The sequence below is a fragment of the Psittacula echo genome (assembly GCF_963264785.1).
Source record: "Psittacula echo genome assembly, contig: SCAFFOLD_52, whole genome shotgun sequence".
In the NCBI taxonomy this organism is placed as follows: Eukaryota; Metazoa; Chordata; class Aves; order Psittaciformes; family Psittacidae; genus Psittacula; species Psittacula echo.
In genome coordinates this window covers 591495-615284 of record NW_027664280.1, presented here as the reverse complement: position 1 = coordinate 615284, position 23790 = coordinate 591495, and the positions used below count along the sequence as shown (strand labels likewise).

At 61.4% G+C, this 23790-nt stretch overlaps 1 protein-coding gene across 1 annotated transcript; it reads left to right on the top strand.

The window, feature by feature from the left end:
* Positions 1-1960: 1960 nt before the first annotated feature.
* LIPE (lipase E, hormone sensitive type) lies at positions 1961-23204 on the top strand (the record flags this gene model as incomplete). Its single annotated transcript, XM_080639736.1, has 11 exons — positions 1961-1981; positions 4686-5276; positions 6588-6678; positions 7858-8003; positions 13145-13330; positions 14102-14495; positions 16253-16480; positions 17776-17901; positions 19084-19349; positions 20575-20897; positions 22823-23204. 11 exons carry the CDS (start codon positions 1961-1963, stop codon positions 23202-23204), a joined length of 2754 nt encoding a protein of 917 aa, XP_080495862.1.
* Positions 23205-23790: the final 586 nt, after the last annotated feature.

The window sequence follows — 23790 nt, the reverse complement described above, 5'->3', positions numbered from 1 at the left end:
CCAATTGAGCCTCGGGGGGGCCCAGGAAGCCCAAAGGGGGGGGCGGGGGGGGCAGGGCCAGCACCCCCGGGGGAGCCCCAAACAGCGGCACCAGCGGCCCTGGGGGGGGGGGGGGGGGGGGAGGATTGAACCCAATTTTAGCCCTTTTTAACCCAAAAAAACCCCATTTTGAGGTGCCCCCCCCCCTTCTCACCTGCGATGGGGGGGGAAGGGAACCCCGGTCCTGGGAGGGGGGGGGGTGGGGAGGGGATCCCCTCGAGCCGCTTTCCCCGGGGGGGGGCATTGGAACGGGCCCCCCCCCCCCCCCCCGTTACCGATCGGCGCTTCCGGAGCGGCAACGAGGCCTCAGGGGGGGGCCCTTTCCCACGGGGGGTGCGGAGGTCAATGGGGAGCTCGTCCATTGAGGGCTATGGGGCGGGGGGGGGTGGGGGGGGTCCCTTTGCCCCCCCCCCCCTTTTCCCGCGTATTTGGTATCTCCCGCCCTCCACCCCCCCGCCCCCCTCCTCAATTTCCCGCGTCCCGGAGCGAGGCGCGATCGCGCCCCGGGGATTTCCCCGCGGGAAAGGCCGCCCCCTGCTGGCCACGCCCCCTTCCCCGTTGGCCACGCCCCCCTCGGCGCCCCGCGCTCTCCCATTGGCCAGGCCGCCTCCCCTTGGCCACGCCCCCCCCGTCCGCGCTCCTCGCTCCCCATTGGCTGAGGGCGTAGCCAATGGCCGCGCCCCCCAGGGGGAATCCCCGCGGGGGACGGAGGGGGAAGGGGGATCCCCGTCGCGCCAGGCCACGCCCCCGTGGGAGGAGCTTTGGGAGCGGCGCTGCCCCCTGGCGGCCCGGAGGACGCAATGGGGGGGCTGGGTTAAAGGGGCGTTAGGATGGGTTTAGGCACGTTTAGGGTGGGTTAAACCGGTTTAAACTGGGTTAAACTGGGTTTAAATCGGGCTTAAACTGGATTAAACTGGGTTAAACTCGGTTTAAGCACGTTTAGGGTGGGTTAAACTGGATTAAACTGGACTTAAATTGGGTTTAAACTGGATTAAACTGGGTTAAATGGGGTTTAAACCGGATTATACTGGTTTAAACTGGAATAAACTGGGTTAAACTGGGTTTAGGCACATTTAGGGTGGGTTAAATTGGATTAAACTGGTTTCAACTGGGTTTAAATTGGATTATACTGGGTTGAACACGGTTTAAACTGGATTAAACTGGGTTGAACTGGATTTAAACTGGGCTAAACTGGGTTAAAATGGGTTTAAACTGGATCTAAACTCCATTAGACAGCCCTAGGCTTGGTTAAAGCTGGGTTAGGGTGGGTTTGGGCACATTAGGGGGGGTTAAACTGGTTTAAACTGGGTTCAAACAGGGTTAATCTGGATTTAAACCGGATTTAACTGGATTTAAACTGGATTAAACAGGGTTTAAACTGGATTAAACTGGGTTTAGGCAGGTTTAGAGTGGGTTAAACTGGTTAAGGTGCATTGAACTGGGTGAAACCGGGTTTAAAATGGGTGAACCTGGGTTTAAACTGGATTTAACTGGATTTGAACTGGATTAAACTGGGTTAAACAGGGTTTAAACTGGATTAAACTGGGTTTAGGCAGGTTTGGAGTGGGTTGAACTGGTTAAGGTGCATTGAACTGGGTGAACCTGGGTTTAAACCGGATTAAACTGGATTTAAACTGGATTAAACTGGGTTTAAACGGGATTTAACTGGGTTTAAACTGCATTAAACCGGATTAAACCGGTCTGGGGGGGAGGGGGAGGTTTAGGCCGGGTCAAGGTCAGGTCAGGACCCCTTTGACCCCCAAATGACCCCAATTGCCCCCCCCCCAAGGACTCAGCCCCGCGGGGTCACTGCGGGGTCACGCCAGCAGGGGGCGCTGTGGTAACGGGGGGAGGGGGAGCGCGGGGGGAGGGGGGGAGGGGCCGGGGCAATGTGATTGGTTGGGGCGTGTCACGTGGTTGGATGAGGAGCGGTGGCGCGAGGGTGAGAAGTGGGGGGGGGGGGGGGGGAGGGCTCCAAACCCCCCCTTCCCCCGCCCCATAGAGACCCGGACACCCCCCCCCCTTCTGCCCCATAGCATCCCCATGGGTGCCCCATAGAGACCCGGACACCCCCCCCCTTCTGCCCCATAGCATCCCCATGGGTGCCCCATAGAGACCCGGACACCCCCCCCCCTTCTGCCCCATAGCATCCCCATGGCTGCCCCATAGAGACCCGGAGACACCCCCCCCTTCTGCCCCATAACATCCCCATGGGTGCCCCATAGAGACCCAGAACCCCTCCTCTGCCCCATAGCGGCCCCATAGAGACCCGGACCCCCTCCTCTGCCCCATAGCGGCCCCATAGAGACCCGGACACCCCCCCCCTTCTGCCCCATAGCATCCCCATGGGTGCCCCATAGAGACCCGGACACCCCCCCCCTTCTGCCCCATAGCATCCCCATGGATGCCCCATAGAGACCCGGACACCCCCCCCCTTCTGCCCCATAGCGGCCCCATAGAGACCCGGACACCCCCCCCTTCTGCCCCATAGCATCCCCATGGGTGCCCCATAGAGACCCGGACACCCCCCCCCTTCTGCCCCATAGCATCCCCATGGGTGCCCCATAGAGACCCGGACACCCCCCCCCCTTCTGCCCCATAACATCCCCCATGGCTGCCCCATAGAGACCCGGACCCCCTCCTCTGCCCCATAGCAGCCCCATAGAGACCCGGACACCCCCCCCCCCCCCCGCCCCATAGCCACCCTTTTGGCTGCCTCATAGAGACCAGGACCCCTCCACCCCGCCCCATAGCAGCCCTATGGCTGCCCCATAGAGGGCTGGACACCCCCCTTCTGCCCCATAGAGACCCGGACCCACCCTCTCTGCCCCATAACCACCTTATGGCTGCCCCATAGAGAGCTGGACTCCCCTCTTTCTGCCCCATAGCCACCCTATAGCTTCCCCATAGAGACCCAGACCGCCCCCTCTGCTCCATAGCTACCCCTATGGCTGCCCCATAGCCACCCTATTGCTGCCCTATGGCTGCCCCATAGATACCCGCACCCCCCCCCCGCCCCATAGCAGCCCCATAGAGAGCTGGACTCCCCCCCCGCCCCATAGCAGCCCCATAGAGAGCTGGACTCCCCCCTCTGCCCCATAGCAGCCCTATGGCTGCCCTAGAGAGACCCAGACCCCCCTTCTCTGCCCCATAGAGACCCACCCCATAGCATCCCTATGGCTGCCCCCCCCCCCGTGCCCTCCCCTTTGCCCTTGGCCTCAGCCTTGCCCACCCCCCCCTGCTCCCCTCTGCCCCACAGCGTTGCCCAATGCGGCCCCTGCCCCAGACACCCCCATGGGGCCACCCTTGCCTCTGCCCCACATCCGCCCCCCCCATTATCCCCTATGGGGCCACCCCTGCCTCTGCCCCTCATCCCCCCCTTACCCTCTATGGGGCAACCCGGCCCCTCTGCCCCACATTCCTGCCCCCCCCCCCCCCCCCCCCATGGGGCCCCCTGGCTCCTCCCCCCCCCCAATGGGTATCAGGGGCCCCTTGATAAGGGGCTGCTGGGTCCTGGTCCCTGCATCCATCCCTGCATCCATCCCTGCATCCATCCCTGCATCCATCCCTGTATCCCTATATCCCCTATATCCCTATATCCCTATATCCCCTATATCCCCTAATCCCCTATATCGCTATATCCCTATATCCCCTATATCCCCTATATCCCCTATACCCCCTATATCCCCTATACCCCCTATATCCCCTATATCCCTATATCCTCTATACCCCCTATATCCCCTATATCCCTATATCCCCTATATCCCCTATATCCCCTATATCCCCTATATCCCTATACCCCCTATATCCCCTATATCCCTGTGTCCTGACCGTATCCCTTTATCTGTATCCCTCTATCCCTGTGTCTCTCCCTATATCCCCCTTATCCCCTTACATCCCTCCATCCCTTATATCTGTATCCCTGTACCCTTGCATCCCCTATATCCCTCTATCCCCTATACCTGCCCCCCTGTATCCCTGTCCCTCTGTGTCCCTATATCCCTTATAGCCCTGTTATCCCTTTAGACCCCTATATCCCTGTCTCCCCTATTTCTGTATCCCTGCCCCTGTGTCCCCTATAGCCCCCCTGTGCCCCTATATCCCTGTGTCCCCTATATCTGGGGCTTCCCTATATCCTTCTCCTTCTACATCCCTGTATCCCTGCGTCTCTCCCTATATCCTTGTCTCCCCTATAGCCGTGTTATCCCCCCTATACCCCTATAGCCCCCCTATACCCCTATAGCCCCCATCTCTCCAACAGCCCCATGGATTCCTGCACCCCTCCGGACCCCCATAGCCCCCCCAAACCCCATAGCCCCCCATTGCCCCATAGCTCCCCATCACCCCATAACCCATCTGACCCCCCCAAACCCCATAACCCCATAGACCCCTCCAAGCCCCATAGCTCCCCATCACCCCCTAACCCATCACCCCATAGCCCCCATAACCCCATAGACACCCCCAAACCCCCTAACCCATCATCACCCCATAGCCCCCATAACCCCGTAGACCCCCCCAAACCCCATAACCCCCATAGCCCCCCGTTGCCCCATAGCTCCCCATCCCCCCACAGCCCCATAGACCCCCCCAAACCCCCTCCCCCCCCGAAGCCCTCCCCTCCCCCCCCCCTCCCGCGCGCCACCCAGCTCCTCTTCGAGTCCCTGCGCGCCTCCGCCGCGGAAAACGCGCGCTTCTTCTCCTCCTCCTCCCCGCCCTCCCCTCTGAGCCTCCGCCTGGCCGCCGCTTCCCGCCAAATCCTGGACCATTCCCGCCGCCTGGAGCCCGCCCTCCGCCACCTCTCCCGCTCTTTCCCGCGCTTCGACCTGGACGCGGGAACCCCCGGCAACGGTTACCGGAGCCTGGCGCTGGCCGCGCGCCGCCTGGTGGCGCACGCCGCGCGCCGCTCCCGCGCCCTGGCCACCGCGCGCCGCCAGGGGGCGCCGGCGCGCCGAGGCCTCGCCGGCGTCTTCCCGCCTTTCGGCGTTGGCGCCGCCGCCGCCCCGTTTTCCCGCCACGCCGCCGCCTCCTTTTCCCGCCACGCCGCCGAGCTGGAGGCGTGCGCGGCCGGGCTCGCGCAGCTGCGCGCGCTCCTGTGCCTGGCGCAGCGCCTCCTAGCGGAGAACCCGCCCGGAGCCCTTTTCCCGCCGGAGGACGGGGACGAGGTCAGCGACGTGGTGCTGAGGGAGTTCAGCACCATGCGGAACGCCTGCTTCTATGGGCGCTGCCTCGGCTTCCAGGTGACGCCATGGGGCTCTATGGGGCTCTATAGGGGGCTCTATAGGGGGCTCTATAGGGGGCTCTATAGGGGGCTCTATAGGGGGCTATAGGGGGCTCTATAGGGGGCTCTAGGGCTCTATAGGGGGCTCTACAGGGGGCTCTAGGGCTCTATAGGGGGCTCTATAGGGGGCTCTACAGGGGGCTCTAGGGCTCTATAGGGGGCTCTATAGGGGGCTATAGGGGGCTCTATAGGGGGCTCTATAGGGGGCTATAGGGGGCTCTATAGGGGGCTCTATAGGGGGCTCTATAGGGGGCTCTATAGGGGGCTCTATAAGGGGCTCTATAGGAGGCTCTAGGGCTCTATAGGGGGCTCTATAGGGGGCTATAGGGGGCTCTATAGGGGGCTCTATAGGGGGCTCTATAGGGGGCTCTATAGGGGGCTCTATAGGGGGCTCTAGGGCTCTATAGGGGGCTCTATAGGGGGCTATAGGGGGCTCTATAGGGGGCTCTATAAGGGGCTCTATAGGGGGCTCTATAGGGAGCTCTATAGGGGGCTCTATAGGGGGCTCTAGGGGGCTCTATAGGGGGCTCTATAGGGAGCTCTATGGGGGGCTCTAGGGGGCTCTATAGGGGGCTATATGGGGCTCTATAGGGGGCTCTATGGGGGGCTCTATAGGGGGCTATAGGGGGCTATAAGGGGCTATAGGGGGCTCTAGGGAGCTCTATAGGGGGCTATAGGGGGCTCTATAGGGGGCTATAGGGGGCTCTATAGGGGGCTCTATGGGGGCTCTATAGGGGGCTCTATAGGGGGCTATAGGGGGCTCTATAGGGGGCTATAGGGGGCTCTATAGGGAGCTCTATAGGGGGCTCTATAGGGGGCTATAGGGGGCTCTATAGGGGGCTCTATGGGGGCTATAGGGGGCTCTATAGGGGGCTATAGGGGGCTCTATAGGGGGCTATAGGGGGCTCTATAGGGGGCTCTATAGGGGGCTATAGGGGGCTCTATAGGGGGCTCTATGGGGGCTCTAGGGGGCTCTATAGGGGGCTCTATAGGGGGCTATAGGTGGCTCTATAGGGGGCTCTATAGGGGGCTATAGGTGGCTCTATAGGGGGCTCTATAGGGGGCTATAGGGGGCTCTATAGGGGGCTCTATAGGGGGCTCTATAGGGGGCTATAGGGGGCTCCATAGGGGGCTATATGGGGCTCTATAGGGGGCTCTAGGGGGCTCTATAGGGGGCTATAGGGGGCTCTATAGGGGGCTATAGGGGGCTCTATAGGGGGCTATATGGGGCTCTATAGGGGGCTATAGGTGCTCGGTGGTGCCCGTGCAGTTCTCGCCCTCGCTGCGCCCCTTCCTGCAGACGATCACCATCGGCCTCGTCTCCTTCGGGGAGAGCTACCGCAAGGAGGACCCGGGCCTGGGTGAGCACCCATGGGTCCCTATGGGGGGTAACGGCACCCATGGGTGCCTATGGGGGGCTATGAGGGGCAATGGCACCCGTGGGTCCCTATGGGGGGCTATGAGGGGCAATGGCACCCGTGGGTCCCTATGGGGGGCTATGGCACCCATTGATGTCTATGGGGGGCAATGGGAGGAAATGGCACCCAGTGGTCTCTAGGGGGTGCTATGGCACCCATGGGCCCCTATGGGGGGTAATGGCACCCATGGGTGCCTATGGGGGGCCATGGCGGGCAATGGAACCCATTGGTCTCTATGGGGGGCTATGGCACCTATTGATCGCTGGGGGGGGGTAGGGGGGGCAATGGCACCCATGGGTCCCTATGGGGGGCAATGGAACCCGTGGATCCCTATGGGGGGCTAAGGGGGGTAATGGCTGCTATCAGCTCCCAAAGTCCACTATGGGTGCCATAGGGTCCCATTGTCCCTATGGATGCTATGGGGTCCCTATGGGCTCTATGTGCTCTATGGGGTCCCTATGGATGCTATGGGTCCCCATTGTCCCCTATGGATGCTATGGGGTCCTCATTGTCCCCTATGGATGCTATGGGTCCCTATGGATGCTCTGGGTCCCCATTGCCCCCTATGGATGCTATGGGTCCCTATGGATGCTCTGGGTCCCCATTGTCCCCTATGGATGCTATGGATCCCTATGGATGCTGTGGGCCCCATTGGCCGCTGCGGCTGCTCCCTGGCTCCCATTGGCCGCTGTGGCTGCTCCCGGGCTCCCATTGGCCGCTGCGGCTGCTCCCTGGCTCCCATTGGCCGCTGCGGCTGCTCCCGGGCTCCCATTGGCCGCTGCGGCTGCTCCCGGGCTCCCATTGGCCGCTGCGGCTGCTCCCTGGCTCCCATTGGCCGCTGCGGCTGCTCCCTGGCTCCCATTGGCCGCTGCGGCTGCTCCCTGGCTCCCATTGGCCGCTGCGGCTGCTCCCGGGCTCCCATTGGCCGCTGCGGCTGCTCCCGGGCTCCCATTGGCCGCTGCGGCTGCTCCCGGGCTCCCATTGGCCGCTGCGGCTGCTCCCGGGCTCCCATTGGCCGCTGCGGCTGCTCCCGGGCTCCCATTGGCCGCTGCGGCTGCTCCCGGGCTCCCATTGGCCGCTGCGGCTGCTCCCGGGCTCCCATTGGCCGCTGTGGGTGCCCAGGGGTGGCCGCGGGCTCGCTCTTCACCACGGGCAAGTTCGCGCTGGACCCGGAGCTGCGCGGGGCCGAGTTCGAGCGCCAGACCCAGCACCTGGACGTGGGCTTCTGGAAGCGCTTCTGGAGCCTCACCGAGAACGAGCTCCTGGCGGTGAGGGAGCCCCGGGAGACCCCTATGGAGGGAGCCCTATGGAGGGAACCCTATGGAGGGACCCCTATGGAGACCCCTATGGAGGGAACCCTATGGAGGGAACCCTATGGAGATCCCTATGGAGGGAACCCTATGGAGACCCCTATGGAGGGAACCCTATGGAGGGACCCCTATGGAGGGAACCCTATGGAGACCCCTATGGAGTGAACCCTATGGAGACCCCTATGGAGGGAACCCTATGGAGATCCCTATGGAGACCCCTATGGAGGGAACCCTATGGAGATCCCTATGGAGGGAACCTATGGAGGGACCCCTATGGAGGGAACCCTATGGAGGGACCCCTATGGAGACCCCTATGGAGGGAACCCTATGGAGGGACCCCTATGGAGACCCCTATGGAGGGAACCCTATGGAGACCCCTATGGAGGGAACCCTATGGAGACCCCTATGGAGGGAACCCTATGGAGGGACCCCTATGGAGGGAACCCTATGGAGACCCCTATGGAGGGAACCCTATGGAGACCCCTATGGAGGGAACCCTATGGAGACCCCTATGGAGGGAACCCTATGGAGATCCCTATGGAGGGAACCCTATGGAGGGAACCCTATGGAGATCCCTATGGAGGGAACCCTATGGAGACCCCTATGGAGACCCCTATGGAGGGAACCCTATGGAGGGACCCCTATGGAGACCCCTATGGAGGGAACCCTATGGAGACCCCTATGGAGGGAACCCTATGGAGACCCCTATGGAGGGACCCCTATGGAGGGACCCCTATGGAGGGAACCCTATGGAGACCCCTATGGAGGGAACCCTATGGAGATCCCTATGGAGACCCCTATGGAGGGAACCCTATGGAGGGAACCCTATGGAGGGACCCCTATGGAGAGCCCTATGGAGGGAACCCTATGGAGGGACCCCTATGGAGACCCCTATGGAGGGAACCCTATGGAGGGACCCCTATGGAGGGAACCCTATGGAGACCCCTATGGAGGGAACCCTATGGAGGGACCCCTATGGAGATCCCTATGGAGGGAACCCTATGGAGGGACCCCTATGGAGATCCCTATGGAGGGAACCCTATGGAGGGACCCCTATGGAGAGCCCTATGGAGGGAACCCTATGGAGACCCCTATGGAGGGAACCCTATGGAGATCCCTATGGAGACCCCTATGGAGGGAACCCTATGGAGAGCCCTATGGAGACCCCTATGGAGGGAACCCTATGGAGATCCCTATGGAGGGAGCCTATTGAGGGACCCCTATGGAGACCCCTATGGAGGGAACCCTATGGAGACCCCTATGGAGACCCCTATGGAGGGAACCCTATGGAGATCCCTATGGAGGGAGCCTATGGAGGGACCCCTATGGAGAGCCCTATGGAGGGAACCCTATGGAGACCCCTATGGAGAGCCCTATGGAGGGAACCCTATTGAGGGAACCCTATGGAGACCCCTATGGAGACCCCTATGGAGGGAACCCTATGGAGACCCCTATGGAGAGCCCTATGGAGGGAACCCTATGGAGATCCCTATGGAGGGAGCCCTATGGAGACCCCTATGGAGAGCCCTATGGAGGGAACCCTATGGAGATCCCTATGGAGACCCCTATGGAGGGACCCCTATGAAGAGCCCTATGGAGGGAACCCTATGGAGACCCCTATGGAGACCCCTATGGAGGGAACCCTATGGAGACCCCTATGGAGACCCCTATGGAGGGAACCTATGGAGGGAGCCTATGGAGGGAACCTATGGAGGGAACCCCTATGGAGGGAACCTATGGAGGGAGCCTATGGAGGGAACCCTATGGAGGGAACCCTATGGAGGGAGCCTATGGAGAGAACCTATGGAGGGAACCCTATGGAGGGAACCTATCAGGGACCCTATGGAGGGAGCCTATGGAGGGAACCTATGGAGGGAACCTATGGAGGGAACCCTATGGAGGGAACCCTATGGAGGGAACCTATGGAGGGAACCCTATGGAGGGAACCCTATGGCGGGAGCCCTATGGAGAGAACCTATAGGTCCCACTGCAGTCATTGGCCAGCCTGGCGGTGGAGCTGGGGGGGCTGTGGCCATTGCTGCCCATAGGTGTCGCTATAGCTCCCTCTAGGGGTCGCTATAGTTCTCTATAGGTGTCCCTATAGACCCCCCCTAGGTCCCTATGGACCCCCCTAGGTCCCTGTCCCCCCGTTGCAGTCCCTGGCCAGCATGGCGGGGGAGCCGGTGGGGCTGTGCCCATAGCTGTCGCTATAGCTCCCCATAGATCCCTATAGACCCCCATAGATCCCTATAGACCCCCATAGATCCCTATAGACCCCATAGATCCCTATAGACCCCCATAGATCCCTATAGACCCCCCTAGGTCCCTGTCCCCCCGTTGCAGTCCCTGGCCAGCATGGCGGGGGAGCCCGTGGGGCTGTGCCCATAGCTGTCGCTATAGCTCCCTATAGATCCCTATAGACCCCATAGATCCCTATAGACCCCCCTTGGTCCCTATAGACCCCCATAGATCCCTATAGACCCCATAGATCCCTATAGACCCCATAGATCCCTATAGACCCCATAGATCCCTATAGACCCCCATAGATCCTTATAGACTCCATAGATCCCTATAGACCCCATAGATCCTTATAGACTCCATAGATCCCTATAGACCCCCATAGATCCTTATAAACCCCATAGATCCCTATAGACCCCATAGATCCCTATAGACCCCATAGATCCCTATAGACCCCCATAGATCCCTATAGACCCCATAGATCCCTATAGACCCCCATAGATCCTTATAGACTCCATAGATCCCTATAGACCCCATAGATCCCTATAGACCCCATAGATCCCTATAGACCCCCATAGATCCCTATAGACCCCATAGATCCCTATAGCTCCCCATAGATCCCTATAGACCCCATAGATCCCTATAGACCCCCATAGATCCCTATAGACCCCATAGATCCCTATAGACCCCCATAGATCCCTATAGACCCCCATAGATCCCTATAGACCCCATAGATCCCTATAGACCCCATAGATCCCTATAGCTCCCCATAGATCCCTATAGACCCCATAGATCCCTATAGACCCCCATAGATCCCTATAGACCCCATAGATCCCTATAGACCCCCATAGATCCCTATAGACCCCCATAGATCCCTATAGACCCCATAGATCCCTATAGACCCCCCTAGGTCCCTGTCCCCCCGTTGCAGTCCCTGGCCAGCATGGCGGGGGAGCCCGTGGGGCTGTGCCCATAGCTGTCGCTATAGCTCCCTATAGATCCCTATAGACCCCATAGATCCCTATAGACCCCCCTTGGTCCCTATAGACCCCCATAGATCCCTATAGACCCCATAGATCCCTATAGACCCCATAGATCCCTATAGACCCCCATAGATCCTTATAGACTCCATAGATCCCTATAGACCCCATAGATCCCTATAGACCCCCATAGATCCTTATAGACTCCATAGATCCCTATAGACCCCATAGATCCCTATAGACCCCATAGATCCCTATAGACCCCCATAGATCCCTATAGACCCCCCTAGGTCCCTGTCTCCTCGTTGCAGTCCCTAGCCAGCATGGCGGGGGAGCCGGTGGGGCTGTGCCCATAGCTGTCGCTATAGCTCCCCATAGATCCCTATAGACCCCATAGATCCCTATAGACCCCATAGATCCCTATAGACCCCCTAGGTCCCTGTCCCCCCGTTGCAGTCCCTGGCCAGCATGGCGGGGGAGCCCGTGGGGCTGTGCCCATAGCTGTCGCTATAGCTCCCCATAGATCCCTATAGACCCCATAGATCCCTATAGACCCCCATAGATCCCTATAGACCCCATAGATCCCTATAGACCCCCCATAGATCCCTATAGACCCCCTAGGTCCCTGTCCCCCCGTTGCAGTCCCTGGCCAGCATGGCGGGGGAGCCGGTGGGGCTGTGCCCATAGCTGTCGCTATAGCTCCCCATAGATCCCTATAGACCCCATAGATCCCTATAGACCCCATAGATCCCTATAGACCCCATAGATCCCTATAGACCCCCTAGGTCCCTGTCCCCCCGTTGCAGTCCCTGGCCAGCATGGCGGGGGAGCCCGTGGGGCTGTGCCCATAGCTGTCGCTATAGCTCCCCATAGATCCCTATAGACCCCATAGATCCCTATAGACCCCATAGATCCCTATAGACCCCCATAGATCCCTATAGACCCCATAGATCCCTATAGACCCCCTAGGTCCCTGTCCCCCCGTTGCAGTCCCTGGCCAGCATGGCGGGGGAGCCCGTGGGGCTGTGCCCATAGCTGTCGCTATAGCTCCCTATAGATCCCTATAGCTCCCCATAGATCCCTATAGACCCCATAGATCCCTATAGACCCCCATAGATCCCTATAGACCCCATAGATCCCTATAGACCCCCCTAGGTCCCTGTCCCCCCGTTGCAGTCCCTGGCCAGCATGGCGGGGGAGCCCGTGGGGCTGTGCCCATAGCTGTCGCTATAGCTCCCCATAGATCCCTATAGACCCCCATAGATCCCTATAGACCCCATAGATCCCTATAGACCCCCCTAGGTCCCTGTCCCCCCGTTGCAGTCCCTGGCCAGCATGGCGGGGGAGCCCGTGGGTCTGTGCCCATAGCTGTCGCTATAGCTCCCCATAGATCCCTATAGACCCCCATAGATCCCTATAGACCCCATAGATCCCTATAGACCCCCATAGATCCCTATAGACCCCCATAGATCCCTATAGACCCCCTAGGTCCCTGTCCCCCCGTTGCAGTCCCTGGCCAGCATGGCGGGGGAGCCCGTGGGGCTGTGCCCATAGCTGTCGCTATAGCTCCCCATAGATCCCTATAGACCCCCATAGATCCCTATAGACCCCATAGATCCCTATAGACCCCCATAGATCCCTATAGACCCCCATAGATCCCTATAGACCCCCTAGGTCCCTGTCCCCCCGTTGCAGTCCCTGGCCAGCATGGCGGGGGAGCCCGTGGGGCTGTGCCCATAGCTGTCGCTATAGCTCCCCATAGATCCCTATAGACCCCCATAGATCCCTATAGACCCCATAGATCCCTATAGACCCCCATAGATCCCTATAGACCCCCATAGATCCCTATAGACCCCCTAGGTCCCTGTCCCCCCGTTGCAGTCCCTGGCCAGCATGGCGGGGGAGCCCGTGGGGCTGTGCCGCGCCCTCTCGGTGCCGCCGGAGCCCCTGGAGCTGCCGCTGGCCGCGGACCCGCGCCTCTCGGTCACCATCGCCCCCCCCGTGGCTCACAGCGGGCCCGGCCCCGTGCACATGAGGCTGCTCTCGCACCGCCTGCGGCAGGGGCAGGTACCGCCAGGGGGAGCCCCGTGCGCTCCATGGGCTCTATGGGGTCTCTATGGGTCTCTATGGGTCTCTATGGGGGCTCTATGGGGGCTCTATGGGTCTCTATGGGTCTCTATGGGGTCTCTATGGGTCTCTATGGGGTCTCTATGGGTCCCTATGGGTCTCTATGGTTCTCTATGGTTCTCTATGGGGTCTCTATGGGATCTATGGGTCCCTATGGGTCTCTATGGGGTCTCTATGGGTCTCTATGGGTCTCTATGGGGTCTCTATGGGGCTCTATGGGCTCTATGGGTCTCTATGGGTCTCTATGGGTCTCTATGGGGTCTCTATGGGGTCTCTATGGGGCTCTATGGGTCTCTATGGGGTCTCTATGGGTCTCTATGGGTCTCTATGGGGTCTCTATGGGGTCTCTATGGGGCTCTATGGGTCTCTATGGGGTCTCTATGGGGTCTCTATGGGGTCTCTATGGGGCTCTATGGGTCTCTATGGGGTCTCTATGGGATCTATGGGGTCTCTATGGGTCTCTATGGGTCTCTATGGGGTCTCTATGGGTCTCTATGGGTCTCTATGGGGTCTCTATGGGTCTCTATGGGTCCCTATGGGTCTCTATGGGTCTCTATGGGTCTCTATGGGGTCTCTATGGGTCTCTATGGGTCTCTATGGGGTCTCTATGGGTCTCTATGGGTCTCTATGGGGTCTCTATGGGTCTCTATGGGTCTCTATGGGGTCTCTATGGGTCCCTATGGGTCCCCTTCCTCTCTCCCCCCCCCCCAGGACAGCGCCGCCCTCAGCGCGGTCACGCGCAGCACCGAGTGGTGGGGGGGGGGCGCCTCCTCCTCCTCCTCCTCCTCCCCGCCCTACGTGGGCGGTGCCGTGCTCGGGGGCGCGCTCCACGCCGTGGGGCGCGCCCTGGGGGCCGGGCTGGCCGGGGGCGGGGCCGGGCGCGCGCTCCCGCCCTCCCCCTCCCTGCTCGTGCACTTCCACGGGGGGGGGTTCGTGGCGCAGACGTCGCGCTCGCACGAGCTCTACCTGCGCGCCTGGGCGCGGGACGTGCGCGCCCCCGTGCTCTCCGTGGACTACGCGCTCGCCCCCGAGAGCCCCTTCCCGCGCGCGCTCGAGGAGTGCTTCTACGCCTACTGCTGGGCGCTGCGGCACTGCCGCCACCTGGGTGCGCGCCCTATAGGGCCCCATGGAGCCCAGGCATCCCTCTGGTCCCTATAGGTCCCTGTAGGGGCATATGGCCCCTGTGCATCCCTATGGCCCCTATGGATCCCTATGGCCCCTGTGCATCCCTATGGCCCCTGTGCATCCCTATGGCCCCTGTGCATCCCTATGGCCCCTATGGATCCCTATGGCCCCTGTGCATCCCTATGGCCCCTGTGCATCCCTATGGCCCCTATGGATCCCTATGGCCCCTATGGATCCCTATGGCCCCTATGCAACCCTATATCCCCTATGCATTCCTATGGCCCCTATGCATCCCTATGGCCCCTATGCATCCCTATATCCCCTGTGCATCCCTATATCCCCTATGCATTCCTATGGCTCCTGTGCATCCCTATGGCCCCTATGCATCCCTATATCCCCTGTGCATCCCTATGGATCCCTATGGCCCCTATGCAACCCTATATCCCCTATGCATTCCTATGGCCCCTATGCATCCCTATGGCCCCTATGGATCCCTATGGCCCCTGTGCATCCCTATGGCCCCTATGGATCCCTATGGCCCCTATGCAACCCTATATCCCCTATGCATTCCTATGGCCCCTATGCATCCCTATGGCCCCTATGCATCCCTATGGCCCCTATGGATCCCTATGGCCCCTATGCAACCCTATATCCCCTATGCATTCCTATGGCCCCTATGCATCCCTATATCCCCTATGCATCCCTATGTCCCCTATGCATCCCTATATCCCCTGTGCATCCCTATATCCCCTATGCATTCCTATGGCTCCTGTGCATCCCTATGGCCCCTGTGCATCCCTATGGCCCCTGTGCATCCCTATATCCCCTATACATACCTATGTCCCCTATGCATCCCTATGGCCCCTATGCATCCCTATATCCCCTATACATCCCTATGTCCCCTACGCATCCCTATGTGCCCTATAGGTCCTTATAGGTCGCTGTATATCTTATCCATCCCTGTATCCCTATACATCCCTATAGGTCCCTATATCCCCCATATACCCCTATAGATCCCCATATTCCCCATACACCCCTATAGGTCCCCATATTCCCCATACCCCCCTATAGGTCCCCATACACCCCTATAGGTCCCTATAGCCCCCATACAGCCCTATAGGCACCTATATCCCCCTATACCCCCCATAGACCCCTATAGGTCCCTATATCCCCCACAGACCCCTATAGGTCCCTATAGCCCCCATAGACCCCTATAGGTCCCTATATCCCCCATAGACCCCTATACCCCCCATAAACCCCCATAGGTCCCTATACCCCCCATAGACCCCTATAGGTCCCTATATCCCCCATAGACCCCTATACCCCCCATAAACCCCCATAGGTCCCTATATCCCCCATAGACCCCTATACCCCCCATAAACCCCCATAGGTCCCTATAGCCCCCATAGCCCCCCATAGGTCCCTATAGCCCCCATAGCCCCCCATAGGTCCCCATAGCCCCCCATAGGTCCCTATACCCCCCATAGCCCCCCATAGGTCCCCATAGCCCCCCATAGGTCCCTATAGCCCCCATAGACCCCCATAGGTCCCTATAGCCCCCATAGGTCCCTATAGCCCCCATAGACCCCCATAGGTCCCTATAGCCCCCATAGACCCCCATAGGTCCCTATAGCCCCCATAGGTCCCCATAGCCCCCCATAGGTCCCTATAGCCCCCATAGGTCCCTATAGCCCCCATAGCCCCCCATAGGTCCCTATAGGTCCCGGTCCCCCCCAGGCTCCACCGCGGACCGGGTCTGCCTGGCCGGGGACAGCGCGGGCGGGAACCTGGCCCTGGCCGTGGCGCTGCGCGCAGCCGCAGTGGGGGTGCGGGCGCCGGCCGGGCTCGTGGCCGCGTACCCCGTGACCCTGGTGCGCGCCGCCGCCTCCCCCTCGCGGCTGCTGACGCTGCTGGACCCGCTCCTGCCGCTGGGGGTGCTCTGCAGGTGCCTGGCGGCCTACGCGGGTGAGGGGGGAGATGTGGGGCACAGGGGGATGTGGGGAGATGTGGGGCACAGGGGGGATGTGGGGAGATGTGGGGCACAGGGGGGATGTGGGGAGATGTGGGGCACAGGGGGGATGTGGGGAGATGTAGGGCAGGGGGGATGTGGGGAGATGTGGGGCACAGGGGGGGATGTGGGGAGATGTGGGGCACAGGGGGGATGTGGGGAGATGTGGGGCACAGGGGGGATGTGGGGAGATGTGGGGCACAGGGGGATGTGGGGAGATGTGGGGCACAGGGGGGATGTGGGGAGATGTGGGGCAGGGGGGATGTGGGGAGATGTGGGGCACAGGGGGATGTGGGGAGATGTGGGGCACAGGGGGGGATGTGGGGAGATGTGGGGCAGGGGGGATGTGGGGAGATGTGGGGCACGGGGGGATGTGGGGAGATGTGGGGCACAGGGGGATGTGGGGAGATGTGGGGCAGGGGGGATGTGGGGAGATGTGGGGCACGGGGGGATGTGGGGAGATGTAGGGCAGGGGGGATGTGGGGAGATGTAGGGCAGGGGGGATGTGGGGAGATGTGGGGCACAGGGGGGATGTGGGGAGATGTGGGGCACAGGGGGGATGTGGGGAGATGTGGGGCACAGGGGGGATGTGGGGAGATGTGGGGCACAGGGGGGATGTGGGGAGATGTGGGGCACAGGGGGGATGTGGGGAGATGTGGGGCACAGGGGGGGATGTGGGGAGATGTGGGGCACAGGGGGGATGTGGGGAGATGTAGGGCAGGGGGGATGTGGGGAGATGTGGGGCACAGGGGGGACTTGGGGGGCTGAGGGATGTGGGGCACAAAGGGCGACTTATGGGGCGGGGGGGAGAGGTGGGGGGTGTGGGGCAGGGGGGACTTGGGGGGAGATGTGGGGCACAGGGGGGATGTGGGGCACAGGGGGGACTTGGGGGGTAGAGGGGGACTTGGGGGGAGATGTGGGGCAGGGGGGATGTGGGGAGATGTGGGGCACAGAGGGGACTTGGGGGGCAGAGGGGGACTTGGGGGGCTGGGGGATGTGGGGCACAAGGGGCGACTTATGGGGCACAGGGGGGAGAGGTGGGGAGATGTGGGGCAGAGGGGGACTTGGGGGGAGATGTGGGGCAGGGTGGGCTTGGGGGGCAGAGGGGGACTTGGGGGGAGCTGTGGGGCAGGGGGGGACTTGTGGGGCACAGGGGGAGCTGTGGGGCAGGGACACGGGGATGTGTGGGGCTGGGGGGGGGGGGGCACTTGGGGGTCACTGCGGGTCCCCCCTCCCCTCCCCCCCCCCGCAGGGTCTGAGCCGGGGCCCGACGCCGACCCCGCCCCTCCCCCCCCGGAGCCGGCGCGGTCGCTGCTGCAGGAAATCCGCCAGGGGGCGCTGTCGTGGCTGGGGGCGCTGCGGGGGGGCAGCAAAAGAGGTGGGGGGGGGGATGGGGGGCGGGGAGGGGTCACTTGTGGGGCGCTGTGGGTCACTTATGGGTCAGTTGTGGGTCACTTAGGGGGTGCTGTGGGTCACTTATAGGTCACTTATGGGTCAGTTGTGGGTCACTTAGGGGGTGCTGTGGGTCACTTATAGGTCACTTATGGGTCACTTAGGGGGTGCTGTGGGTCACTTACAGGTCACTTATGGGTCAGTTGTGGGTCACTTAGGGGGTGCTGTGGGTCACTTACAGGTCACTTATGGGTCAGTTGTGGGTCACTTAGGGGGTGCTGTGGGTCACTTACAGGTCACTTATGGGTCAGTTGTGGGTCACTTAGGGGGTGCTGTGGGTCACTTATGGGTCAGTTGTGGGTCACTTGTAGGTCAGATGTGGGTCAGTTATGAGGCACTGTGGATCATTTATGGGTCAGATAGGGGTCACTTGTGGGTTACTTATAGGTCAGCTGCAGGTCACTTATGGGGCACTGTGGGTCACTTAGGGGGTGCTGTGGGTCACTTATAGGTCACTTAGGGGGTGCTGTGGGTCACTTATAGGTCACTTATGGGTCAGTTGTGGGTCGCTTAGGGGGTGCTGTGGGTCACTTATGGGTCAGTTGTGGGTCACTTGTAGGTCAGATGTGGGTCAGTTATGAGGCACTGTGGATCATTTATGGGTCAGATAGGGGTCACTTAGGGGTCACTTGTGGGTTACTTATAGGTCAGATGTGGATCACTTATGGGGTGCTGTGGGTCACTTAGAGGTCACTTATGGGTCACTTATAGGTCAGATGTAGGTCACTTATGGGTCAGATGTGGGTCACTTAGGGGTCACTTGTGAGTTACCTATAGGTCAGCTGCAGGCCACTTATGGGGCACTGTGGGTCTGTTATGGGTCAGATGCAGGTCACTCATAGGTCACTTATGGGTCAGATGGGGATCATTTGTGGGTCACTTATGGGTCACGTACAGGTCTGATATGTGTCAGGTGTGGGTCACTTATGGGGCGCTGTGGGTCACTTAGGGGTCAGATGGGGGTCAGTTATGGGTCACTTATGGGTCAGACGGGGGTCGCTTATAGGTCACTTAGGAGTCATTTATGGGTCAGGTGTGGGTCACTTATGGGGCGCTGGGGGTCACTCAGGGGTCACTTATGGGTCATCCCCCCCCCCCCCCCACCAAGCCCCGGAGCCGCCGCGGGAGGAGGAGGAGCCTGATGACGCCGGCGATGACGTCAGCGCCGACCTGCTGGGCCCCGCGGCGGGGCGCCCCCTGGCGGCCGGGGAGGAGCCGTACCCGGACGAGTTCCGGCCCCTGCGCACGCGCAGAGGCGCCTCCCCCCCCCCCAGCTTCCGGGTCCCCCCCGCGCCGCTCGCGCGCAGCCCCCTCGTGTCCCCCCTGCTCGCGCCCGACGCCCTCCTGAGGGCGCTGCCGCCCCTGCACCTCGTGGTGAGAGACCCCGTAGGGACCCATAGAGACCCCATAGGGACCCCATAGGGACCCCATAGGGACCCCATAGGGACCCATAGAGACCCCATAGGGACCCCATAGAGACCCATAGAGAATCCATAGAGACCCATAGAGACCCCATAGGGACCTATAGAGACCCATAGAGACCCCATAGAGACCCCATAGGGACCCATAGAGACCCCATAGAGACCCCGTAGGGACCCATAGAGACCCCATAGGGACCCCATAGAGACCCATAGAGACCCATAGAGACCCATAGAGACCCCATAGAGACCCATAGAGACCCCATAGAGACCCCATAGAGACCCCATAGGGACCCATAGAGACCCCGTAGGGACCCATAGGGACCCCATAGAGACCCCATAGGGACCCATAGAGACCCCATAGAGACCCCATAGGGACCCCATAGAGACCCATAGGGACCCATAGAGACCCCATAGAGACCCCATAGAGCCCCATAGGGACCCATAGGGACCCCATAGAGACCCATAGAGACCCATAGGGACCCCATAGAGACCCCATAGAGACCCCACAGAGACCCCATAGGGACCCATAGAGACCCCATAGAGACCCATAGAGACCCCATAGAGACCCCACAGAGACCCATAGAGACCCATAGAGACCCCATAGAGACCCATAGAGACCCCCCAGAGACCCATAGAGACCCATAGGGACCCCATAGAGCCCCATAGAGACCCCATAGGGACCCCATAGAGACCCATAGAGACCCCATAGAGCCCCATAGAGCCCCATAGAGACCCCATAGAGACCCATAGGGACCCCATAGAGACCCATAGAGACCCCATAGAGCCCCATAGGGACCCCATAGAGACCCATAGAGACCCCATAGAGACCCATAGGGACCCATAGAGACCCCATAGGGACCCCATAGAGACCCCATAGAGACCCATAGAGACCCCATGGAGAGAAACCCATAGAGACCCCATAGAGCCCCATAGAGACCCCATAGGGACCCCATAGAGAGAAACCCATAGAGACCCCATAGAGCCCCATAGGGACCCATAGAGACCCCATAGGGACCCATAGAGACCCATAGGGACCCCATAGAGACCCCATAGGGACCCCATAGAGACCCCATACGGACCCCATAGAGACCCATAGATCCCCATAGAAACCCCATAGGGACCCATAGGGACCCTATAGATCCCCATAGCCCCCCCCTTTATGTCCCCCCCCCCCCCAGGCCTGCGCCCTGGACCCGCTCCTGGACGATTCGGTGGCGCTGGCGCGCCGGGTGCGCGCGCTGGGGGGTTCGGTGTCGCTGCGCGTGGTCCCGGACCTGCCCCACGGCTTCCTGAGCATGGCCCCGCTGAGCGCCGCGAGCCGGCGCGCCACGGCCCTGTGCGCGCGCCTCATCCGCGCCGTGCTGCAGGGCGGCGGCGCGGGAAGCGGCGCGGGGAGCGCGGGAAGCGGCGCCCCCGGCGCGGGAAACGGCGCGGGGAGCGCGGGCTGGGGGGAGGAGTGGGAGGAGCCCGAGGACACGTGGGCGGACGCGTGGGAGGACCCGTGGGACACGTGGGAGGGGGGGGAGGAGGGGGGAGGGGTCATAGGGGGCTCGGCCCCATATGATGGGGGGAGAAGGGGGTCGGTGTTGGGGGGCTCGGCCCCATATGATGGGGGGAGGAGGGGGTCGGTGTTGGGGGGCTCGGCCCCATATGATGGGGGGAGGAGGGGGTCGGTGTTGGGGGGCTCGGCCCCATATGATGGGGGGAGGAGGGGGTCGGTGTTGGGGGGCTCAGCCCCATATGATGGGGGGAGGAGGGGGTCGGTGTTGGGGGGCTCGGCCCCATATGATGGGGGGAGGAGGGGGTCGGTGTTGGGGGGCTCAGCCCCATATGATGGGGGGAGGAGGGGGTCGGTGTTGGGGGGCTCGGCCCCATATGAGAGCAGCCGACGTGGGTCGGTGATGGGGGGCACATCCATAGGGGGCTCAGCCCTTTATGATGTGGGGCGGAGGGGGTCGGTGTTGGGGGGCTCAGCCCCATACGATGGGGGGCGGAGGGCGTCGGTGCTGCTGGGGGTCCGGAGCAGTGTGAGCCATAGCAAGGGTGCTGCGCCCCATAGCACCACTGCTGTGCCCCATAGCACTGGCGCTGGTGTGAGCCATAGCAAGGATGCTGCACCCCATAGCGACACTGTGCCCCATAGCAAGGATGCTCTGCCCCATAGCACTGGCACTGCTGTGCCCCATAGCACCACTGCTGTGCCCCATAGCAAGGATGCTCTGCCCCATAGCACTGGCACCGCTGTGCCCCATAGCAAGGATGCTCTGCCCCATAGCACTGGCACCGCTGTGCCCCATAGCACTGGCACTGCTGTGCCCCATAGCACTGGCGCTGGTGTGACCCATAGCAAGGATGCTGCACCCCATAGCGACACTGTGCCCCATAGCAAGGATGCTCTGCCCCATAGCACTGGCACTGCTGTGCCCCATAGCAAGGATGCTCTGCCCCATAGCACTGGCACTGCTGTGCCCCATAGCACCACTGCTGTGCCCCATAGCACTGGCGGTGGTGTGCCCCATAGCAAGGATGCTCTGCCCCATAGCACTGGCACTGCTGTGCCCCATAGCACCACTGTTGTGCCCCATAGCACTGGCGCTGGTGTGCCCCATAGCAAGGATGCTCTGCCCCATAGCACTGGCACTGCTGTGCCCCATAGCGCCACTGTTGTGCCCCATAGCACTGGCGCTGGTGTGCCCCATAGCAAGGATGCTCTGCCCCATAGCACTGGCACTGCTGTGCCCCATAGCACCACTGTTGTGCCCCATAGCACTGGCGCTGGTGTGCCCCATAGCAAGGATGCTCTGCCCCATAGCACTGGCACTGCTGTGCCCCATAGCGACACTGTTGTGCCCCATAGCACTGGCACCGCTGTGCCCCATAGCAAGGATGCTCTGCCCCATAGCACTGGCACCGCTGTGCCCCATAGCAAGGATGCTCTGCCCCATAGCACTGGCACCGCTGTGCCCCATAGCAAGGATGCTCTGCCCCATAGCACTGGCACCGCTGTGCCCCATAGTAAGGATGCTCTGCCCCATAGCACTGGCACCGCTGCGCCCCATAGCGCCACTGTTGTGCCCCATAGCACTGGCACCGCTGTGACCCATAGCAAGGCTGCTGCGCCCCATAGCACTGGAGCTGCTCCGACCCATAGCGACAGCACCGCTGTGACCCATAGCGCCACTGTTCTGGCCCATAGCGACCCTGTTCTGCCCCATAGCACTGGCACTGCTCTGCCCCATAGCGCCGGCCCCACTGCACCCTCCGGCCCCATAGCAGCCCCACCCCATGGCCGTGGGTCCGAAGGGGGCTCCCCACCACCCCCCCCCCTCGTTGGGGGTCAGCGCCGCCGCCCCAGCGGCCCCGCGGGGTCCTGAGCCCCACAAGTGTGGGGTGAAGGGGGGAGGGGGGGCGCTCTCCGCCCCATAGCGGCAATAAAGGCCCATTGATAACCCCTGAAGGCTGGCATTGCGTCATTGACCTCTCGGCCAATCGCAGCGCTGCTCAGGCGCCCTTCAGCCAATCAGATTGCTGCTTCCGTGGCTTCCAGCCAATCACATCGCTGCTCCTGCGCCTCTCAGCAAATCACGTCGCTGCGCCCACGCCCCTCGGCCAATCACATCACTCCACAGGCGCCCTTCAGCCAATCACATCGTTGATCACGTGCCTCTCAGCCAATCACGTTGCTGCTCCTGCAACTCTTAGCCAATCACATCGCTGGACAGGAGCCCTTCAGCCAATCACATCACTGCTCCAGCACCTCTCAACCAATCACGTCGCTGCTCTTTCACCCTTCAGCCAATCACATTAACACGTCTACGACCGCGTTCTCTCTGCCCCACACAATGTGGGGGGCGCAGATGCTGTTTATTGACCCCCAAGCGCTGTGGGGCTCAAGAAGGGGGGGGGGGATAAATCTGTGGGGCGGAGCCCCATAAGTGGGGAGGGGCTGGGGGGGCAGCACAACATGGCTCTATGTCACAAAGGGGGAGGGGGGCTGACCCATAAGTGGCAAACGGAGAGGGTCCCCTGTGCCCCATAAGTCCATTCGTTGGGCTCCCTCTGCCCCATAGATTACAAAGCAGCGCTCCCCTCCTGCCCCATAAGTGGGTCCCTCCTGCCCCATGAGTGGACTCCCTCAGCCCCATAAGTACCCCCTTTCTGCCCCATAAGTGCCCCCCTCTGCCCCATAAGTGAGTCCCTCCTGCCCCATAAATCAGAGAATTGGGGTCTTCCCTGCCCCATAGCTTCCGCAGTAGGGTCCTCCTCTGCCCCATAACTGCCCCCTCCTGCCCATAAGTGACCCCTTTCTGCCCCATAAGCGACCCCCTCTGCCCCATAAGTGCCCCCCCACCCCATAAGTGCCCCCTTTCTGACCCATAATTGCCCTCTCTGCC